Here is a 17,734-nt window from a genome sequence, read left to right on the forward strand (position 1 = left end):
TGTCATAACGATATACCTTATCATCCTTCCACATTCCTTTCAGATCTACCAGAGCTAGCCTTTTTCTTACATATGTTAGGAAATCCTCTGCTATCCTTGTAAAAATCTCCTAAATTAATATTTTTAACATTTAATATCAATAATATCGTGGCAATCGAACCCGGGATCTTAAGCACGGTTACCCTACGCTCTAACCACTATACTATGGAGGCGGTTAACACATAAATTTATAGGGTCATCCCTTGATAACATATTAAGATAAGATTAATATTTTATTTTATGCGTAATATTTTTAGTTATTGTGTAAATTATAACTAATAATATTTCAAGTAAATTTTTAAATAACTTTCGCTTTCGTTTGCTAACGATCATCTTTAAAATATTTTTTTGTATCCGTAGGAGCTGTAGTATACATGTACTTGTTTTACACATTAGAACCATGATTAGGAAAAAATAAATATAAATAAGGCTGAAAAAATAAAAACAATATTTTGAAATTATTTTTATTCAGACATTAATTTAAATACGAATTTATATAATACTATTACATATACGTATATATAATATAATACAAAGAGACTGCAAACAATATAAACTTAATAATTGTATGTATGTATTATATCATGTTGTTTACTCGTATATGTATTGTGTGAGCATTTTAACACGGTCCTTAATTGAAATAATAAATCAAAACAATTCAAATGAAAGCATTTTAATAAATAAATAAAAAATTAATGTATTTCGTTATATTACATTAGAGGTTGAAAACAAATTGGCTCGAATTTAACGAAGTACAAAAAATAAAATAGTATTTCAGGCGTTTAAATTTATGTCAATAATTCTTCTGAAGAAAGTTGAATAGGTTATCAAAAACACAAACAGAATGATGAAAGTTATAAAAATGAAAAAATACTTATAAAGGGAGTATACAGGGCTTGTTATCACTTAAGACAACTTATGATAAGCTCGAAATCCCACATTTTTCCATTTTCATTTATGGGAAGGGAATGTGAAAATTCCCATTTTCACATTCCCTTCCCATAAATTGCTTCATCATTCACATCGATCCCATTGAATCCCTGAGGAGGATGAATTCATCATTTGTATACTTAAAAATACTGTAGACATTAATATATTAAAATATTTTAAGTATATTGTTGAAGCAGCGAATATGTAAGTAAGTCATAACAATTATTTTTAGGTGATAGATCGATCCTCACAGGAAATCTAAGTGAATTGTTTTGTAAATATTATATTCAATAATGCATAAATTAGATATATTTTTTATAAGTAAAGAGTGACAGTGATTTATGTAATTTCCTAATAAAATATAATGATAATATTATTTTTTGACATCTCATCAAAGATGAAGAAGAATATGGAAGTCTGGGCATTTACGGGGCTTACGACCGTCATAGGCTGGTTTGAGTGATCACTTTACACACGTGTAACATTCACCAATTCTACCCATTATTGACAACCACACTACTCAAATTCTTGGAAGTTCTATATATATGAACCAATTTAGAAACCTTGTTCATGAATCACTAGGACTTCACTAGAGACATCTATTGGTGAGATGTAAAGAAGCTTTTTATTAAGCAGAAACTCTTATATTAGTATGTGAGATCCGAATCCTGGATTATAATCACACACATGAGAAACGCCAGAAAATACCATTTTCATTTTTATTTATTTTTAAATTATAAGATCAAGAATATCAAGAATAAAAATATAATGATTATTTTTAAATTAAATTGAAAATATTTATATTAATTTACAAAATATACAAATTTTTACATTAATACTTTTAAATGTGAAAAACATATTTGTTTTACAATTATAAAATGATAAATATTTATTATATTTCATGAAAATCATTAAATTATTATTCCCCTTTAAGTTGTAATGCCATTTCCTTTAAGCATTTTCTATCGATTTTTCCCGAAGGTGTTTCTGGTATTTTTTCCAAGAAAACTACACCTCCTCTAAGTTGTTTGACGTCTGATAAGGAATCTGAAAAATACAAAATGAATTGTAAAATTACTTTCTAATTTTTTACAATAAGAAACTACAATGATTAAAGAAAACACTTGTTTTTTACCACAAAGTTAATGCCGAAACAATAAATAAAGATTTTTAATTAATGTTTTACTTAGTAAATACCACTTTTTCTTAAAATCTACTGTGACACGTGTTTCGATGCATTCTGCATCATACGGTGTTTGAAAATGATGCGGAATGTAGTGAATGTAATGAACACGTGTCACAGTAGATTTTAAGAAATAGTGGTATTTACTAAGTAAAACATTAATTAAAAATGGACAGATTTTTCCACAAAGTGACTGCCGAATCAATTAATGAAATAAATAAAGAAACTACAAACTAGAAAATAATTAACACAGGCTAATAGAACAAATGTTTGTAAAACAAATATATGTATGTATGTTTGCCTCCATAGTGTAGTGATTACAGCGCTTTGCTACCATGCTGGAGGTCCCAGGTTCGGTTCCCAAGAGGGTCAAAATAAATTTTAGTGACTTTTCAGTCTTATACTTATTTGATATCTGAAATGCATAGCTGATCACCTGTTTGGAAAAAAAAGTAGAAGATGTCTACATCCAGCAGTGGAGAGATGACTGACGAAGAAGAAGATACAGGTAAGATACAGATACTCAAAGCGTAAGGCTGATCACCTCTCCTTCGTGTATTTAACGATCAAGAACGACTGGTTGTGATTGGTAGCCTGGAGGGGAAGAGAAGGAGAGGAAGATCCCTACACAATGGACCGATCACACAGTTAAGGCAGCAGTAGGTACCTCGGTGGTTGAAGTGCTACATGCACCGCAGTCAAGGGATAACTGGAGAAGAGTCATTGCTTCGACAAGGGTTACAACCCTCAGTAATGAGGACTAATATGGAAAAGAATAATTAACAATATAAACTCATTATCCGATATGGTTGTCGAACACTTTTCGGGTATTACTATAATCATAATAAAAATCATACTTTTAACGGCATCCTTGATTTCTTGGGCCGTGACGTCAGAGCCCTCGACCCTTTGAATGAAAGCCATAGGATGGTCTCCATCCTCAGGGTGGCGTTTGGCTACTACGGCTACCTGAACCACGTTGGGAACTTTTTGTATCTCTGACTCTAGCTCGGCTGGAGTTATCTGAAAAGACCTTCGTTGTTATTGACTTTTATTTGTAATTGATATGACGTATAAAAAGATGTTTTAAATGCGATCATCGTCTTTGAGGCGCCTTTTGCCTTGCAATGACAATTGATTTGGTATATTTCATGAATGGCGAAAATTATGTGTGACGTAAATATTGACACTTTTGTTAACTGTGCTAGGCTTAGTATCGCTGTCAGAGAGGACTGAAAATCACACTGTTTAAAAAATATAAATCTGTTAAATTTCATAATAATAATAATCAATGATTGATTTAAAATGCTGCTTTATGATGCTTTTATGTAGAAATACAATATCTCTACAAATTTCACTGTTTTCTTAGTTTTTTACAATAAAAATACAAAATTAATTAATCATAATATGATATTATAAATATAAATTATAACATTTTTTATTTATTGATTTATAAACACCGATTTATTGTCTACTTATTTTTTTAAATATAATGTTGGTCTAAATTAACTTTATAATATATTAAAATGTAAAGGTTTTAAAACATACGAAATAAAAAATATATATCATAGTTTATGACATTGTCTGTTATTTAGAATGAAAAAAAAAATACATTTTTCGTGAGAGTTGATTTTTTTCACTTTATTTATGTGTCGAAAATTGTTACCTGATAATTTTTATATTTCATAACTTCTTTGATTCTGTCCACGACGAATATTAAATTGTCCTCATTATAATGGACCAGGTCCCCACTCTTAAACCAGCCCTCCGAATCGTAGGCGTCGGCTGTAGCTGAGGGATTCTTGTAATATTCCTGATAGACGAATAAACATACATACTTTATGTAAATGAGCTGATAAAACATGCGACAATGCACTGAAAATATTATGTACTTAAATATATCAGTACGGGTAGCTGTGGGACTCTCGTAATATTCCTTATGCAAAATAAACATACTTGCTGTAAATGAGTTGATAAAACATGCAAACGTATAGTCAAAATAATTTGTGTATCGTATATAGCACTTAAACTTAATTATATAAGAACTGGTAGCTGAGAGATTCTTGTAATATTCCAAATACGTAAATAAACATACTTTCTGTAAATGAGTTGATAAAACATATTATTATATGTATATCCCAAATATTAAGTGTGTTGTAGTGGGGGTCTAACTAGTAAGTTATATATTTGAAAACGGTGTAACACATGCTGTAAGACTCGACTAAGAATATCGCTCACGCCTCTCAACAACGTCATGTATCAAAAAACTCGATTTTCAGGAAATCGTTTTTAAAGTTTAAAAATATAAAACGGTGTGTTAAAAATAAATATCAAGCCATTTATTGTAAGAATAATCTAATTGATCTTTGTAGGTAAAACCTGAATGTTTTTTCTACATTTGAAAATTATTTAGTATATTTAAAAAAATAATTAAACAATACATTTTCTTCAAAATGCAAAAACAGCACATTCTTCACATTTTCAGCATGGCATTCCGAAAACATGCACAACTGAAAATTGACGATTTTTAATATTTGACGTTGATGAAAGGAGTGAGCGATATGTATTTTCAATAAATATCAATTTATTACTGACGCGTTTTGATTATGTATGAGAAAGTCATTTATGACTATGTATGTTAGACAGTTTCAACAAATAATAATGTCTGAATAATTGTGAATATTGTCAATAAATGGATGCCTTTATTGGACGATTTTTACGTAAGGATGTGCTAAATAAAAAAAAACCTAACGGTTTTTACCCTTAATTTTAATTTCTCTTAAATCTGTGTATAGCTATTAATTCAATATATCGCTGGTTAAATTTCAAAGGCCAACAATGCTAAAAAATGCCCATTTCTAACTCTAGAATCATAAGTGTCTTTCTGTTATAAAAATGTTGACGATTTAGATACCATTTTTGGAATTAAGAGTTTAATTTTTTGCGTTGAGGCCCTTTGGTATTTAACCAGCGATGTGTTTAAAAATCTCACTTAATTTATGTACGGTAACGTTTTAATAAATTTTTTAAACACTTACTCGAAACATACAAGGAGATTTCATTCTCAACTCTCCAACTTTATCAGGCCCAAGAACTGCTTCAGTATCGGGATCCACAACCTTATAACCAAATTATAATATTTTTATACAAAATTACACGTTATACAAGTGTATTAAGTGATCACCTAAGCTAGCCTAATGCCAGGTCGTAAATCCTGGTACGCTCAGACTTCCATCTTCTTTCGTATAAAATGACACCCATAATATTATATAATGTACGTTGATATATTATCCGTAGGGTGAGTAAGGCAGTAGGTACATGATATAATTAACTTGATGAAAATTGATTATAATCAACTGGTTAAAAAAGAGTACCTAAAATTTTTTATGTCGTTTCAGGCTCTCTCTCTTGAAAGATTCTCTTAAAAGATTGTAAAAATTAAAAAATCGTACATGTACATGTCATTCCAGAGTTAATGCCGAATCGATAAAAATATTATTTTGTTTGTCTATTACGGCGATGACCTTTTTTCTCTGAATTTTTTTAAACTTTTCTTACCTTCCACTGAATCCAAGGATGAATTTTCCCTGATGATGTTGGTAACTTGGCCATGTCCTTGAAATTAGCACTGATTCCTCCTACTTCAGTCATTCCATATCCGTTTATAATCATTGCACCCTTCAATGGTTTCTGTAATCATATTAATAAATGTTTATGTAAAAAACTTCTATTTATTTGACCCCCCCTCCCTCTGGAAATCGAACTCGGGATCTCCAGTACGGTAGCCAAGTGGTTTGACCATTACGGAGTCGGATATATGTACATACCCGCCGATTATTTCAACTTTTTTTCTCGAAACTTCGAAACGAAAGCACATATCGTAGTCGTACAGGAGAAAGAGACCAACTACCAAAACGTTAAATGTTCAGGAGGGCCATTTAAGTCACTTTTGCTCCGCAAGAAAATAAACATCAATGCAGTTAGTCATTTTTAACAAATCAATATATTATACTTCCAAGTTTATAATCCTTTGGAATTTTTTTCAGGGCAATATTAATCTAGTAAGATATCAAATATTTAATGATTTCGGTGTTGTAAAAAAATGCAGGGATGCTTTAATAAATATGAACGCGTTGCATTACGTTATGTTTAGCAAAAATTTCTAACGATTTTATGCAGGTTAAAATTTATAAAAATACGTTATATTGTATTCATACAGGAGAAAGTGACAAAGTGCATTTTTATCTCCCGATAAAGAGCGGTGGTAATTTACTAGAAAAAATATGGTTTTAACTGGATGGAACGGGTTTGATGCAGAGGATAAGGGTAAAGGTTCTTCTGTTTATAATTTCTGGCACTGATTTTTTAAAACAAGGTAAAATGTTAACAGGATTTGTGAATACAGGTATTGAACACCTTTTACTTTATGATAAAAAATCTCATTTGTTTTTTATTAAATAACATACCTGAATCTGTGTTGTAACTTCAGGTGACACAATGCTCCCTCCAACGTAAAATACCTTCAAAGGAGACCAGTCGATTTCTAAGAACATGGGGTGCTTGACGAGATCACAGATGCCTACAGGGCTGAGCATAAGTCCGGAAGGCTGAAAGTTTGTCAATTCACTCAAAATAACATAATGAGTAATAACATTATGTCAGTTCACCCAAAATAACACGAAGAATAAGAAGAGTTTGTCAATTTACTAAAAATAGCAAAAAATTTAATAAGGCAAACTTCTACATTGAATACTATTTATCATCGACAAAGATGCATTTGGCACAGGCACCTAGGCACTTTCTTACAAAACAAGGAAGAAAAATGTGTCCTTATGAATTTATACCCTTGTATAAACCAATCTCTTTTCAGTAAATGACGGGTGCTAGATTCAGCGCTAGTAAATTAAAGGCAAATCTTGGAATGCCGACTGGAGTTGCTCAAATTACCTTGTACTTAACCAAAGCCTTTGCGAGAAGTTCAGTAGAGTATGGAACAGCACAGTTTATCCTTGATCCACCTCCCATACAAGATCCGATAATGTTATATATCCCAGAAACCCAGTATACGCTTGAAAAACTCAAGAAAGTAACCTTTTGTCCCATACTAGAAGAAATTGATCTGCAATCAAAAGAAAACCGCAGATACATAAATTCCTTTACTCTTTCAAATAAATTACTTATTTTAAAAAAAACATTTTTTTAACCAGAACGTCGGAATTTATTCTTAGTAAGATTGATAATTGATTAAATTAATTTTACTTGAAATTGCAAATCAAGTTAAACTTTCTCTACCCGAAGTATCTAAAAACTACCCATGCTCCAAAAGGGGGTATTTTAAAGACCCCAGCGGTATTCATAGACATATTGTTTGTAATAATACTATGGACCTTACGACAAACAACGCGCAATCAGAAGCATATTTACTTATCGATTGAGTGAATCGTGGCGTAAATGATCGGAAGAATGCAGTTAATAACTGTTGTCTCTATTGCACACAGCTTAAGCGCAGCAGTTAGAGTGAGATAAATAAATTGTTTCGGGTAAATATAAATAATGCACGATGACATGGACCGTTCGACCATTGAATCAACTTTAGATGTATGTGACCGTAGATCGTAGAAATATTTATCAAAACAATAAATTGAAGATCACACGTTTTGAACATTTTAAAAACCGAAGTATTGTATTGAAGTATTGATTACAAAGGGTATGAATCAAGTTTCTGTAAAGATTATCATTTTAAGAATTAAAACGTTATTTTAGGGGAATTTAAAATCCCCCTCTTAGATCTGTCTTGGTTGTGTAGTTGAAGTGAATATATATATATATATATATATATATATATATATATATATATATATATATATATATATATATATATATATATATATATATATATATATATATATATATATATATATATATATATATATATATATATATATATATATATATATATATATATATATATATATATATATATATATATATATATATATGTATATATATATATATTTATATATATATATATATATATATATATATATATTTATATATATATATATATATATATATATATATATATATATATATATGTATATATATATATATATATTTATATATATATATATATATATATAAATATATATATATATATATATACATATATATATATATATATATATATATATATATATATTTATATATATATATATATATATATATATATATATATATATATATATATATATATATATATATATATATATATTTATATATATATATATATATATATATATATATATATATATATATATATATATATATATATATATATATATATATATATATATATATATATATATATATATTTATATATATATATATATATATTTATATATATATATATATATATATATATATATATATATATATATATATATATATATATATATATATATATATATATATATATATATATATATATATATATATATATATATATGTATATTCTTTTTAAATTGAGTTTAACACTCATTTATTATGATTATAAGGTCAGGTAAAAATGGTCTAAAATATCAGTATGAATTATTGAAAATTGTATTTCAGACTTTTCCAAGCATGTGTAATAATAAGGAGAGAGAACATATCTGATTTTAAATTAATCAAAAAACACAAAACAAAGTTATGAGTAGTCTTGGTAAGGATCCATCCATTTAAATCAATATAAGTTTTGATTAATATATGAAAATACAAAATAATATGAAAATAACTCCCGTATTTGGAGATAATCCAGATTTTCTGAACAAGTATTTGGAAACACACAACTTGTTGTAAAGTTTTGATCAACTTTGATGCGAACCGCTAAATTTTATATTCCTCCTGTAAAAGCTTCTTATATCGATCGATAAAATATTATACTTACGCATAGTATAATCCAACTGAAGATGTTTGATGTGTATGACAGACGCCCTTAGGGAGACCGGTAGTTCCACTAGAGCAGATAATGAAACTCACAGTCTGACTTGGATCAAATTCATTGCACCTGTAAAAGATACATACAAAATATTTACAGCAATAATAATACAAATCAAAGAAAAATCACTCACATATGAAATTTAATTATTGCACTCAGTCATATACAAAGGGCAAGACGTGGACAATTTAGGAAATTCATAAAAAAATTAATACTGATAAAACATTAATGAACAATATGCTTTTCCGAAATTCATCACCATTATTATCTATGTTCCCATTAAACCAAGTTCCAGTATAATCACATATTAATTTTCAAAAAATAATGAAATTTACGAAGTGAAAAATAAATTTAAAAAAAATCACTTACTTGAATTCTTTTTCTGTTCCGGTTGGTTTCAAAAATTCCTCAAATGAAACGAATAGTTTGTTATCAACTTTTTTATCAAACACAACTATTTGAACATTGTCGTAATTCAATTCCGAAAGCGCTTCAAGAAACGAATGCGATATTTCAGGATCGCAGAATATTACTGAAGGTTTTCCGAGTATAAGTAAATTCTTAATTTCAGCTGAAATCCATAACAAATAATGGTATTTTTGGACATACTCTAAATAAATATAAAATTTAGTACTCATTTTGTTTTTTTTTTTGTAGAATCAGTATGATAAATTGTCATTACAACATCCATACATTATGCCTGTCATATCTGGAACATGTCAGTGTATATAAATGTTAAAAGAATTTCAATAATAACTTACACATGGATACTTAAAAAAAATCTTTTAACCGTTTTTGGAAAAATATTTTAAATAGGTTTAATACCTCGCCCAATCTAAGATATGTTAATTATACGAAAAAAATGCAATTTCAGAATATAAAATACTTTTTTTCAATATTAAGGCATTGATGACTTTGTGGTATGGTAATATAACACTCTCCTTCTCCTTATCATTGATCTATCATATAAAATAACAACTATATACGTTGATGTTATTTTACTATACAAAATTCACTTCTACTAAGAAATGTCAGTACCAATTTTAAATCTAATAACGAGCATTCATTCTTTCGGCATTCAGTTTGTTGTAAGACATGATGAAATTTTAAAAGAAAAACACTAGTTTTAAGTTTATATTTAGACCTGGAGATCAAAGTGAAACTAGTCGTTATAGTAAAATAAACTCAAGTGGTAAAAAAACAAGTGTATTTATTTTACAATAAGCTTTTATAATGTAAAAATACCTCTTATGCTGTTGATATAAATTTAAAAAAACTCACAACATACTTTTTGTCATTGTCATCGAGAAGGGAAACACAGATGATCCCAAGTAAAGTGACGCTATAATGGGGATGCAGACGTCATTATGCGTTTTGGCACATACGATTACGAGATCACCAACCCCTAAACCACGAGCCTTCATCTCCTGAGCTACCCGGATACTGCGAATACTCACAGAACTGTGAGTTTCAATAGCGTCTGAAGAAAGTTCAATCTGAAATATTAGTTACATTGTTTCATTTAAACATTCAATAAATGAAAAAAATGTTAGATAAAAAATAATTGTACAATTACACGATATAAATTTGTTTTGATAGCGTAATCGACGAACACTTTGAATTTTTATATCTTTCAATCTTACCATCAATTTTGAATTTAAAATAATAAGAATAATGTGAATACGTCATAATTATGTTGATAGGATTATGATTATACGTTTTCTAAATAACAAATTTAAAAAAAATGGTTTCTGAACACGGTTTTTAAGAAAAGATATTGTTCTTACGATGTTGATGAACTATTGCCGTGAATATATTTGTTTATTTAATAAAATAAAATAAAACGTTATTTTTATAAAATGTTTATTTTAGGGGTGGATAATTTTAATAAGAACCCTTTTTCATTAATAATATATATAAATATATATATATATATATACATATATATATATATATATATATATATATATATATATATATATATATATATATATATATATATATATATATATATATATATATATATATATATATATATATATATATATATATATATATATATATATATATATATATATATATATATATATATATATATATATATATATATATATATATATATATATATATATATATATATATATATATATATATATATATATATATATATATATATATATATATATGTACACATAAATATATTATTTTTTAACATACCTGGTTTATTCCATCTCCAAATGTTTTTAGTCGATCTAAAATAACTCTTCCCATATGCTTATCAAAACCTTCCACAGTCTTTTCTAATTCTTCTAATGATTTTTCAGCCATTTTGCTAAAAAAAACTTATGTATTTTTTATTTAAAAAAATTCAATTACATCAATAATACAGGTTTGTAGGTACGCAGTACCGAATCATTTGGATTCAGAGTAATAACTGATGTCCGCATAGTATAAGACTTGTTATAAAGATCTTTACATAACAGATGTTGAAAGAAAATACACGGTGACACAGAGAGATAAGTTTCTTTACTTAAAAAAATATATATATAGTTTCAAATGTAGCAACATTGTACTCGGTGTCGTAAAAAAATACACACAAATCTTTTATTTTAAAGGAATTTTAATAATAACTTACACATGGATATTTTTTAAATTTCTTTTAACCGTTTTTGGTAATTATTTGAAAGATTTTTAATACCTCGCCTAATCTAAGATATGTTGATTATACGAAAATAACTGCAATATCAGAAGATATTTTTTTTTGTAAATTAAAGCATTGTTAACTTTGTGGTACGGTAATATAACACTCTTCTTATCATTGATCTATCACTTTGTGCCTGATTTTTTTTTACTCGTTCGTTTTACTATTCACCTTAAGATGAACACAACTTTAGTTTGCGAAACTTACAAGTTTATAATGTGTAATGTGTAATGAAATAAAACTCATTAAGTGGTATTATAAACGTGTTTAATTTGTTTTTTAATAATATAATAATAAATAATATAACGTATTATTTATTGATTTGGCATTAACTTTGTGGAGTGACATGTTGATTATAAATAAAAAAAAATAAACACTTATAAAATACCACTTATTGAGTTTTTCTTTCACCTGTAGATGAAAACATCTGTAGTTTTCGAAACTTGTCGTTTGTAATGAAATAAAAACTCAATAAGTAATAGTATACAAACGTTTATTTTTTTTAAATAATAATATAACGTATTTTTATTATTGCTTGTTATGAGACACCGTGTACATATTTCAATGGTTGTCATGTAAGCATTACATGGAATAAAAATGGAGCATCGATTGTTATACTAGATAACTTGTTATTGTCAGATAGTGAAAAATGACAAGAAAACGACTTTGATTGTTGTAAATGACTGACTTTTGATACTTCATTCCGTAGATCAAAAACAACGAAAAACTTCAAATATTATTAGATTAAAACTAATATTTTTAGCTTTTCCACTTTATTTTAAATAAAGTGGAAAAGCTAAAAATATTGATTTTAATCTAATAATATATGAAAATGCAATCCCATCACGAAGTGTCAGTGGATAATATAAATCTATTAAAAAACTTCAATTTTCGTATTTTTTGATTAAGCGTTAACTTTGTGAAATAACATGATGGTTTAAATACAAAAATAAAACACTAGTAAAAGACTCCTTTTTGTGTTTATTAATTTAAACAAGACTAGTTATATTCTATACATACTATATACTAAATATACTATAAACTATATACTATATATACTTTATATATACATACTATAACTATAGATATTCTCATTAATCGGTGAAAATACATACTGACATTTTTTTTTTCTATTTCACTTGGTAAATACCACTGCTACATAAAATCTATCGTTACACATGTTTCGATGCAATCCGCATCATTTTCAATAACCAAATGTAACAATGCGGAAACCGGTGATTGAAAACGATGCGGAATGCATCAAAACACGTGCCACAATAAATATTAAGAAAAAGTGATTTTTGTATAATCAAAGGTATAATACTAAATTACTAAATGACCATATTAAGACACTTCCAGCACGTATTGTGAATAAATGTCATACTTGAGAAACAAACAAGTAAAAAGTATAAAAATCCTTTAGTGCACGACTGAGATACCCGTTTCACCCACAATAGGGGGTTGATGGTCCCAAGAGTGATTAATAAGTTTTGAAATAGAAAACTTATGTGGACAATGATTGACCCACAAATTGCTGTCCAGTATTGCCACAAATCGTACATGTTATGTCGTAAATGTTTGCTAGATAATTACAAGAAAAATTGACAAAATTTTTGCTTTTTAATGATGATGATTAATAAAATAATAAATAAAAACACATTTTATTATTATTGTCATATTTATTCAAATTCGTTACAAAACAACATATTTCACTTCGGTGTCCGTTTTATAGTTCGGCTAAAATATTAATTATATAAAATCTCATCACAAACGTTTAAATGTCATATCTGCTATTATACATAAAAAAGTTTTTAGTAATTATTTAAAGTTTAGGTATCTAAACTTGAGATAAAACATTTACGGTTTTTATATGAAAGAATGTTCCATCTTCTTCTTTTTTTTTTAAATTAATATTCTCGATAATCCTTTATCTTCTTTCGTATAAAAACGATAGATGTTTTATTTCAAGTTGAGATACCTATAATAGAAGGGCGAACAATCCAGTATCTGATAAGAATAAATAATAATAAATTGTTAATTTTTCAAGCCATAATTGATATTTTGTACAATTTAAAAAAAAATCTATTCTTCTCCTTAATTTACATTAAGAGTTTCAAACGGATTTAGATATTGTCCTTGATTTTAATACCAGTATATAAAAGATGAATCGAAATCAAAGAAAAATAATTAATTATATTTAAAACATTTTTTAGTGCCTAAAAATGCATGTCAATTTTGGGTTACTCCGGAACGTATCTATTTTTAATTGCATTTAAATATTTTCTATCTACTTTTCCATTGTGGGTTAAAGGAATCGAGTCCAAAAACACCACTCCTCCGCGAAGTTGCTTCCAGTCCGACAAATGGTCTGAAATAGAAACAAATAATAATTTTTTTTTTATTAACATAAATTGTTTACATTTATTTTAAATTAATGTTTTACTTAATAAATACCACTATTTCTTAAAATCTACTGTGACACGTGTTTCGATGCATTCCGCATCATTTTCGAACACCGTATTCCGCATCATTTTCAAACACCATCGAAAATGATGCGGAATGTATCGAAACACGTGTTACAGTAGATTTTAAGAAATAGTGGTATTTACTGAGTAAAACATGAGTTAAAAATAGATAGATTTTACTACAAAGTGACTGCCGAATCAATTAATGTTTACGTTTATTTAAAACACAATCTTAAACACATTAAAAAAATATATATTTTGCAAAGACCCACCAAGCCCCCTTGTGTATCTTGTCGGTCGGTTTTTCATCGTACAAAATTACAAAATACAAAATACAATAATCTACCCTCATTGGATTTTCCCGTCCCGATAGCTCATTTTAAAATACTTAATTACAAAATATAGAAATATAATTTTTTAATTCATTTTTTACTTGGTTAATATAACCTTGTCTTAAAATCTATTATGACACGCGTTTTGATGCAATGTGCATCATTTTCAAATACCGTATGTGAATGATAAGGAGAGTGTTACCCAGCGGTGGGCTGCAGGGTACTCGGAGGGACTTGTGCCGGCAAGCCCCTTGTTAAATTAAGAGAAATCAAGACTCTCTGATAAAATCAGTACATAAATGCAATTTCAGTGGTTGGTTCAAATGTATTATGAAACATAAAACTTTGTTTTCTTTTGAAATTTCTAACTAATATGAAATATTTGATATGTTGAATTAAATAATTTTCTACCATAAATAATAAGTCATATCTTTATGTTGTCGTTTGATTTGCATATTTAAGTTTTTTTTTATTATTTTAAAAGTAAATCATAAATACCATAACAAAATTGTTAGAAATTTGGTACAATGCAACAATCGTATTAATTTATTAACAATGATATGAAACTGGTATTGAAAACAACGTAAAAAAATATTTATTTATTTTACCATATTTAGGTTGGAAACTTTTGAACCGTACTACATCAAACTCGACTGTGTTAATTTATAATGCTTCTCACCAAGTTGAGGTTCTCAGCTTAATACGACACACATCTCACGCACTGTTCTCGTCATTCGCAGTTTCATACCAGCGTTCTATCACTCTCTTCCAGACACCTCTATCTTAACCACATACCATGATGGTGGATTGAAAAGAAAACATTTCTTACGTTTTACAGTATCCTTTATTTCCTGTGCGGTGACATCAGATCCTCTTTCCCGCTGGACAAACGCCATCGGGAGGTCACCGTTTTCATCCTTCCTTATTCCCACCACACAAGAGAGTCTCACTCCATCTAAGTTATGGATAACCATCTCGAGTTCTACAGGACTCACCTGTTGACACCAAAAATTTAATTAAACATTTATTTTTATATTTTACGTCTGGTATGCTGGTCACCACATAAGAATGCCAAACTAACACTTAAGATATCATTTGTGTTATATGCAAGCACGTAAATGTAGTAGTAAAATCACGCGTTTCGATTGGCTGCACGTCTGTTTGTATACAGTGACCATGTCTGAAGTTTCGAATTTGGGACAATGAAGGGCTTTGTCTGGACAAACCAAGGAAGTCGTGTTAAATATAAAAACATTCAAAATAATCGTGCAGCGTTGATGAAGGTAAATATCATATGTTAATATTCATTTAATTAACGAAGTAAAAATATATTTTTATAAATACTTAGTAATCAAAAAATATTTTTTAATAATTTTAATATTATTTAGACTAAACATTTACACATTGAGAAATTCATAATTTATTTTTAGAGTAAATAATGTTAAAAATTAATTTTAATTTATTTTTATTTTTCACCATGAGAGTTTGGCATTCTTAGCTTGTGAAGACTATACAAAATATATAATCTAACCCTTAATGCACCCAATGGTGTCTCAATCTGATTTATTATACAATACTAAACTATTAAAATAAAATAAAAACAATAAAATGAAATGTTTTTTTGTTCTTACATGAAGTGCACGATATTTCAGCATTTGTTTAAGTCTACCAACAAAATAAAAGTATTCATCTTCATCGAAATAAAGTAAATCTCCAGTTTTAAAATATCCCTCACATAAAACCTCTTTCGTCGCTTCTTCATCATTGTAGTACTCCTGAAAGAGAATAATAAAAACATAAAATAATGAAATGGTTCAAACACTTATAAACATTTTATTTATTTTTTCGGCATTAACTTTGTGGTAAGACATGTTACAATGATTAAAGAAAACACTTGTTTTTTACCACTTGAGTTTTATTATAGACTACATGTTTCAGATGTTAAACTTCCATCATTCGGACATCATTCAGACATTACATCATTCATTATACAGACCTGAAGTGAAAGAAAACAAGTGTTTTCTTTAATCATTTTCATTTTTTATTATTTTAGCTTACAATTTGACCAGTTAATTAATTATAACATGTAGCGTAGTTTAATTTCACTTTCAATGTTTTTTCCATATCATTACTTTTTATTGGTACTATTTTTTAAAAACCAAATTTCTATTATTTATATATGGATTAAACCTCTACTTTATAATGTTAGTTTGTTGTGTTCTCATCTATTTGATGAAAACATTTAAACAATTTGTATTGCACTGTATTTCATTTCTTGTGATGTTTTGTTTGTAAACCATTAATAAATAAATTAACTGATTTGATATTATTATTATTTTTTTGTTAATTAAAAGCATTGATAACTTTGTGGTAAACTGATATTTCCCTAAAAAACGTTTATGTAACAAAAGCATACACCAGGATAGTAGAAGAGTGCCATTACTTACCTTAAATACAGTAGGACCTTTTATCCAAAGTTCTCCCGTTTGATAAGGTGTTTTTATTTCTTCTCCCGATTCTTGACAAATGAGTTTGTACTTTAACCAAGGCAAGACTTTTCCAACTGTATTTTCTTTGGTACATCCTATGGGAATACATGTAATTGGTCCGGAACATTCTGTCATACCGTAGTTATTAGTGACGTTACCATTCGGTGTTTTCGACTAAAAAGAAAATCATAATAATTGTATATCATGGGTCTAGCAAGAACACATTCTGTTACACAAACGAGTTCCAGGATAATGGAGTTTTAAAATAATAACTAAAACGAGTGTGTAAGAATGCCTAGAATAAGCTTTTCTCCTTTTAAAATTATAAAAATGATTTTTGAAAATGTTCAGAGCGTTATTTTTATGCGTAGTACAACTTTAAAATAAAAAAAACGAATAACGTATGTACAACTTTAAAATAAAAAAAAACCTCCAATGAAAACACAAAATATATATCTTTGATTCGATTAAGCGAAAAAAATACGGAAATGATTTACGAACAAAATACTTGTTTTTTTTTTCTTCTTAATGATCATCTCACCGTTTCTAATCTTTCTGGTGGAAGAGCAAAGCAATTCATCATGCCCCCAGCAGCCGAGGCACACTCATAAAATTTAAT

At 27.7% G+C, this 17,734-nt stretch overlaps 1 protein-coding gene across 1 annotated transcript in view; it reads right to left on the bottom strand.

Annotated features, from left to right (window-relative positions):
* Window positions 1-1,057: 1,057 nt before the first annotated feature.
* LOC148304158 (uncharacterized) overlaps window positions 1,058-17,734 on the bottom strand; it is a 30,027-nt gene continuing 13,350 nt past the window's right edge. The window contains exons 8-22 of the mRNA XM_088268795.1: window positions 17,074-17,289; window positions 16,258-16,401; window positions 15,456-15,621; window positions 14,074-14,197; window positions 11,346-11,460; window positions 10,417-10,624; window positions 9,498-9,699; window positions 9,078-9,197; window positions 7,100-7,271; window positions 6,619-6,759; window positions 5,711-5,842; window positions 5,191-5,271; window positions 3,819-3,965; window positions 3,010-3,175; window positions 1,058-2,016 (exon numbers count right to left, since the gene is read on the bottom strand). Of these exons, the coding sequence (XP_088124921.1) occupies window positions 1,889-2,016; window positions 3,010-3,175; window positions 3,819-3,965; window positions 5,191-5,271; window positions 5,711-5,842; window positions 6,619-6,759; window positions 7,100-7,271; window positions 9,078-9,197; window positions 9,498-9,699; window positions 10,417-10,624; window positions 11,346-11,460; window positions 14,074-14,197; window positions 15,456-15,621; window positions 16,258-16,401; window positions 17,074-17,289 (2,262 nt within the window). The 3' untranslated portion in view covers window positions 1,058-1,888. The remainder of the gene's footprint in view (window positions 2,017-3,009; window positions 3,176-3,818; window positions 3,966-5,190; window positions 5,272-5,710; window positions 5,843-6,618; window positions 6,760-7,099; window positions 7,272-9,077; window positions 9,198-9,497; window positions 9,700-10,416; window positions 10,625-11,345; window positions 11,461-14,073; window positions 14,198-15,455; window positions 15,622-16,257; window positions 16,402-17,073; window positions 17,290-17,734) is intronic.

Source organism: Brachycentrus maculatus, unplaced genomic scaffold, assembly GCF_059751285.1.
Source record: "Brachycentrus maculatus isolate JH-2025_06_01 unplaced genomic scaffold, ASM5975128v1 h1tg000328l, whole genome shotgun sequence".
Taxonomy (NCBI): domain Eukaryota; kingdom Metazoa; phylum Arthropoda; class Insecta; order Trichoptera; family Brachycentridae; genus Brachycentrus; species Brachycentrus maculatus.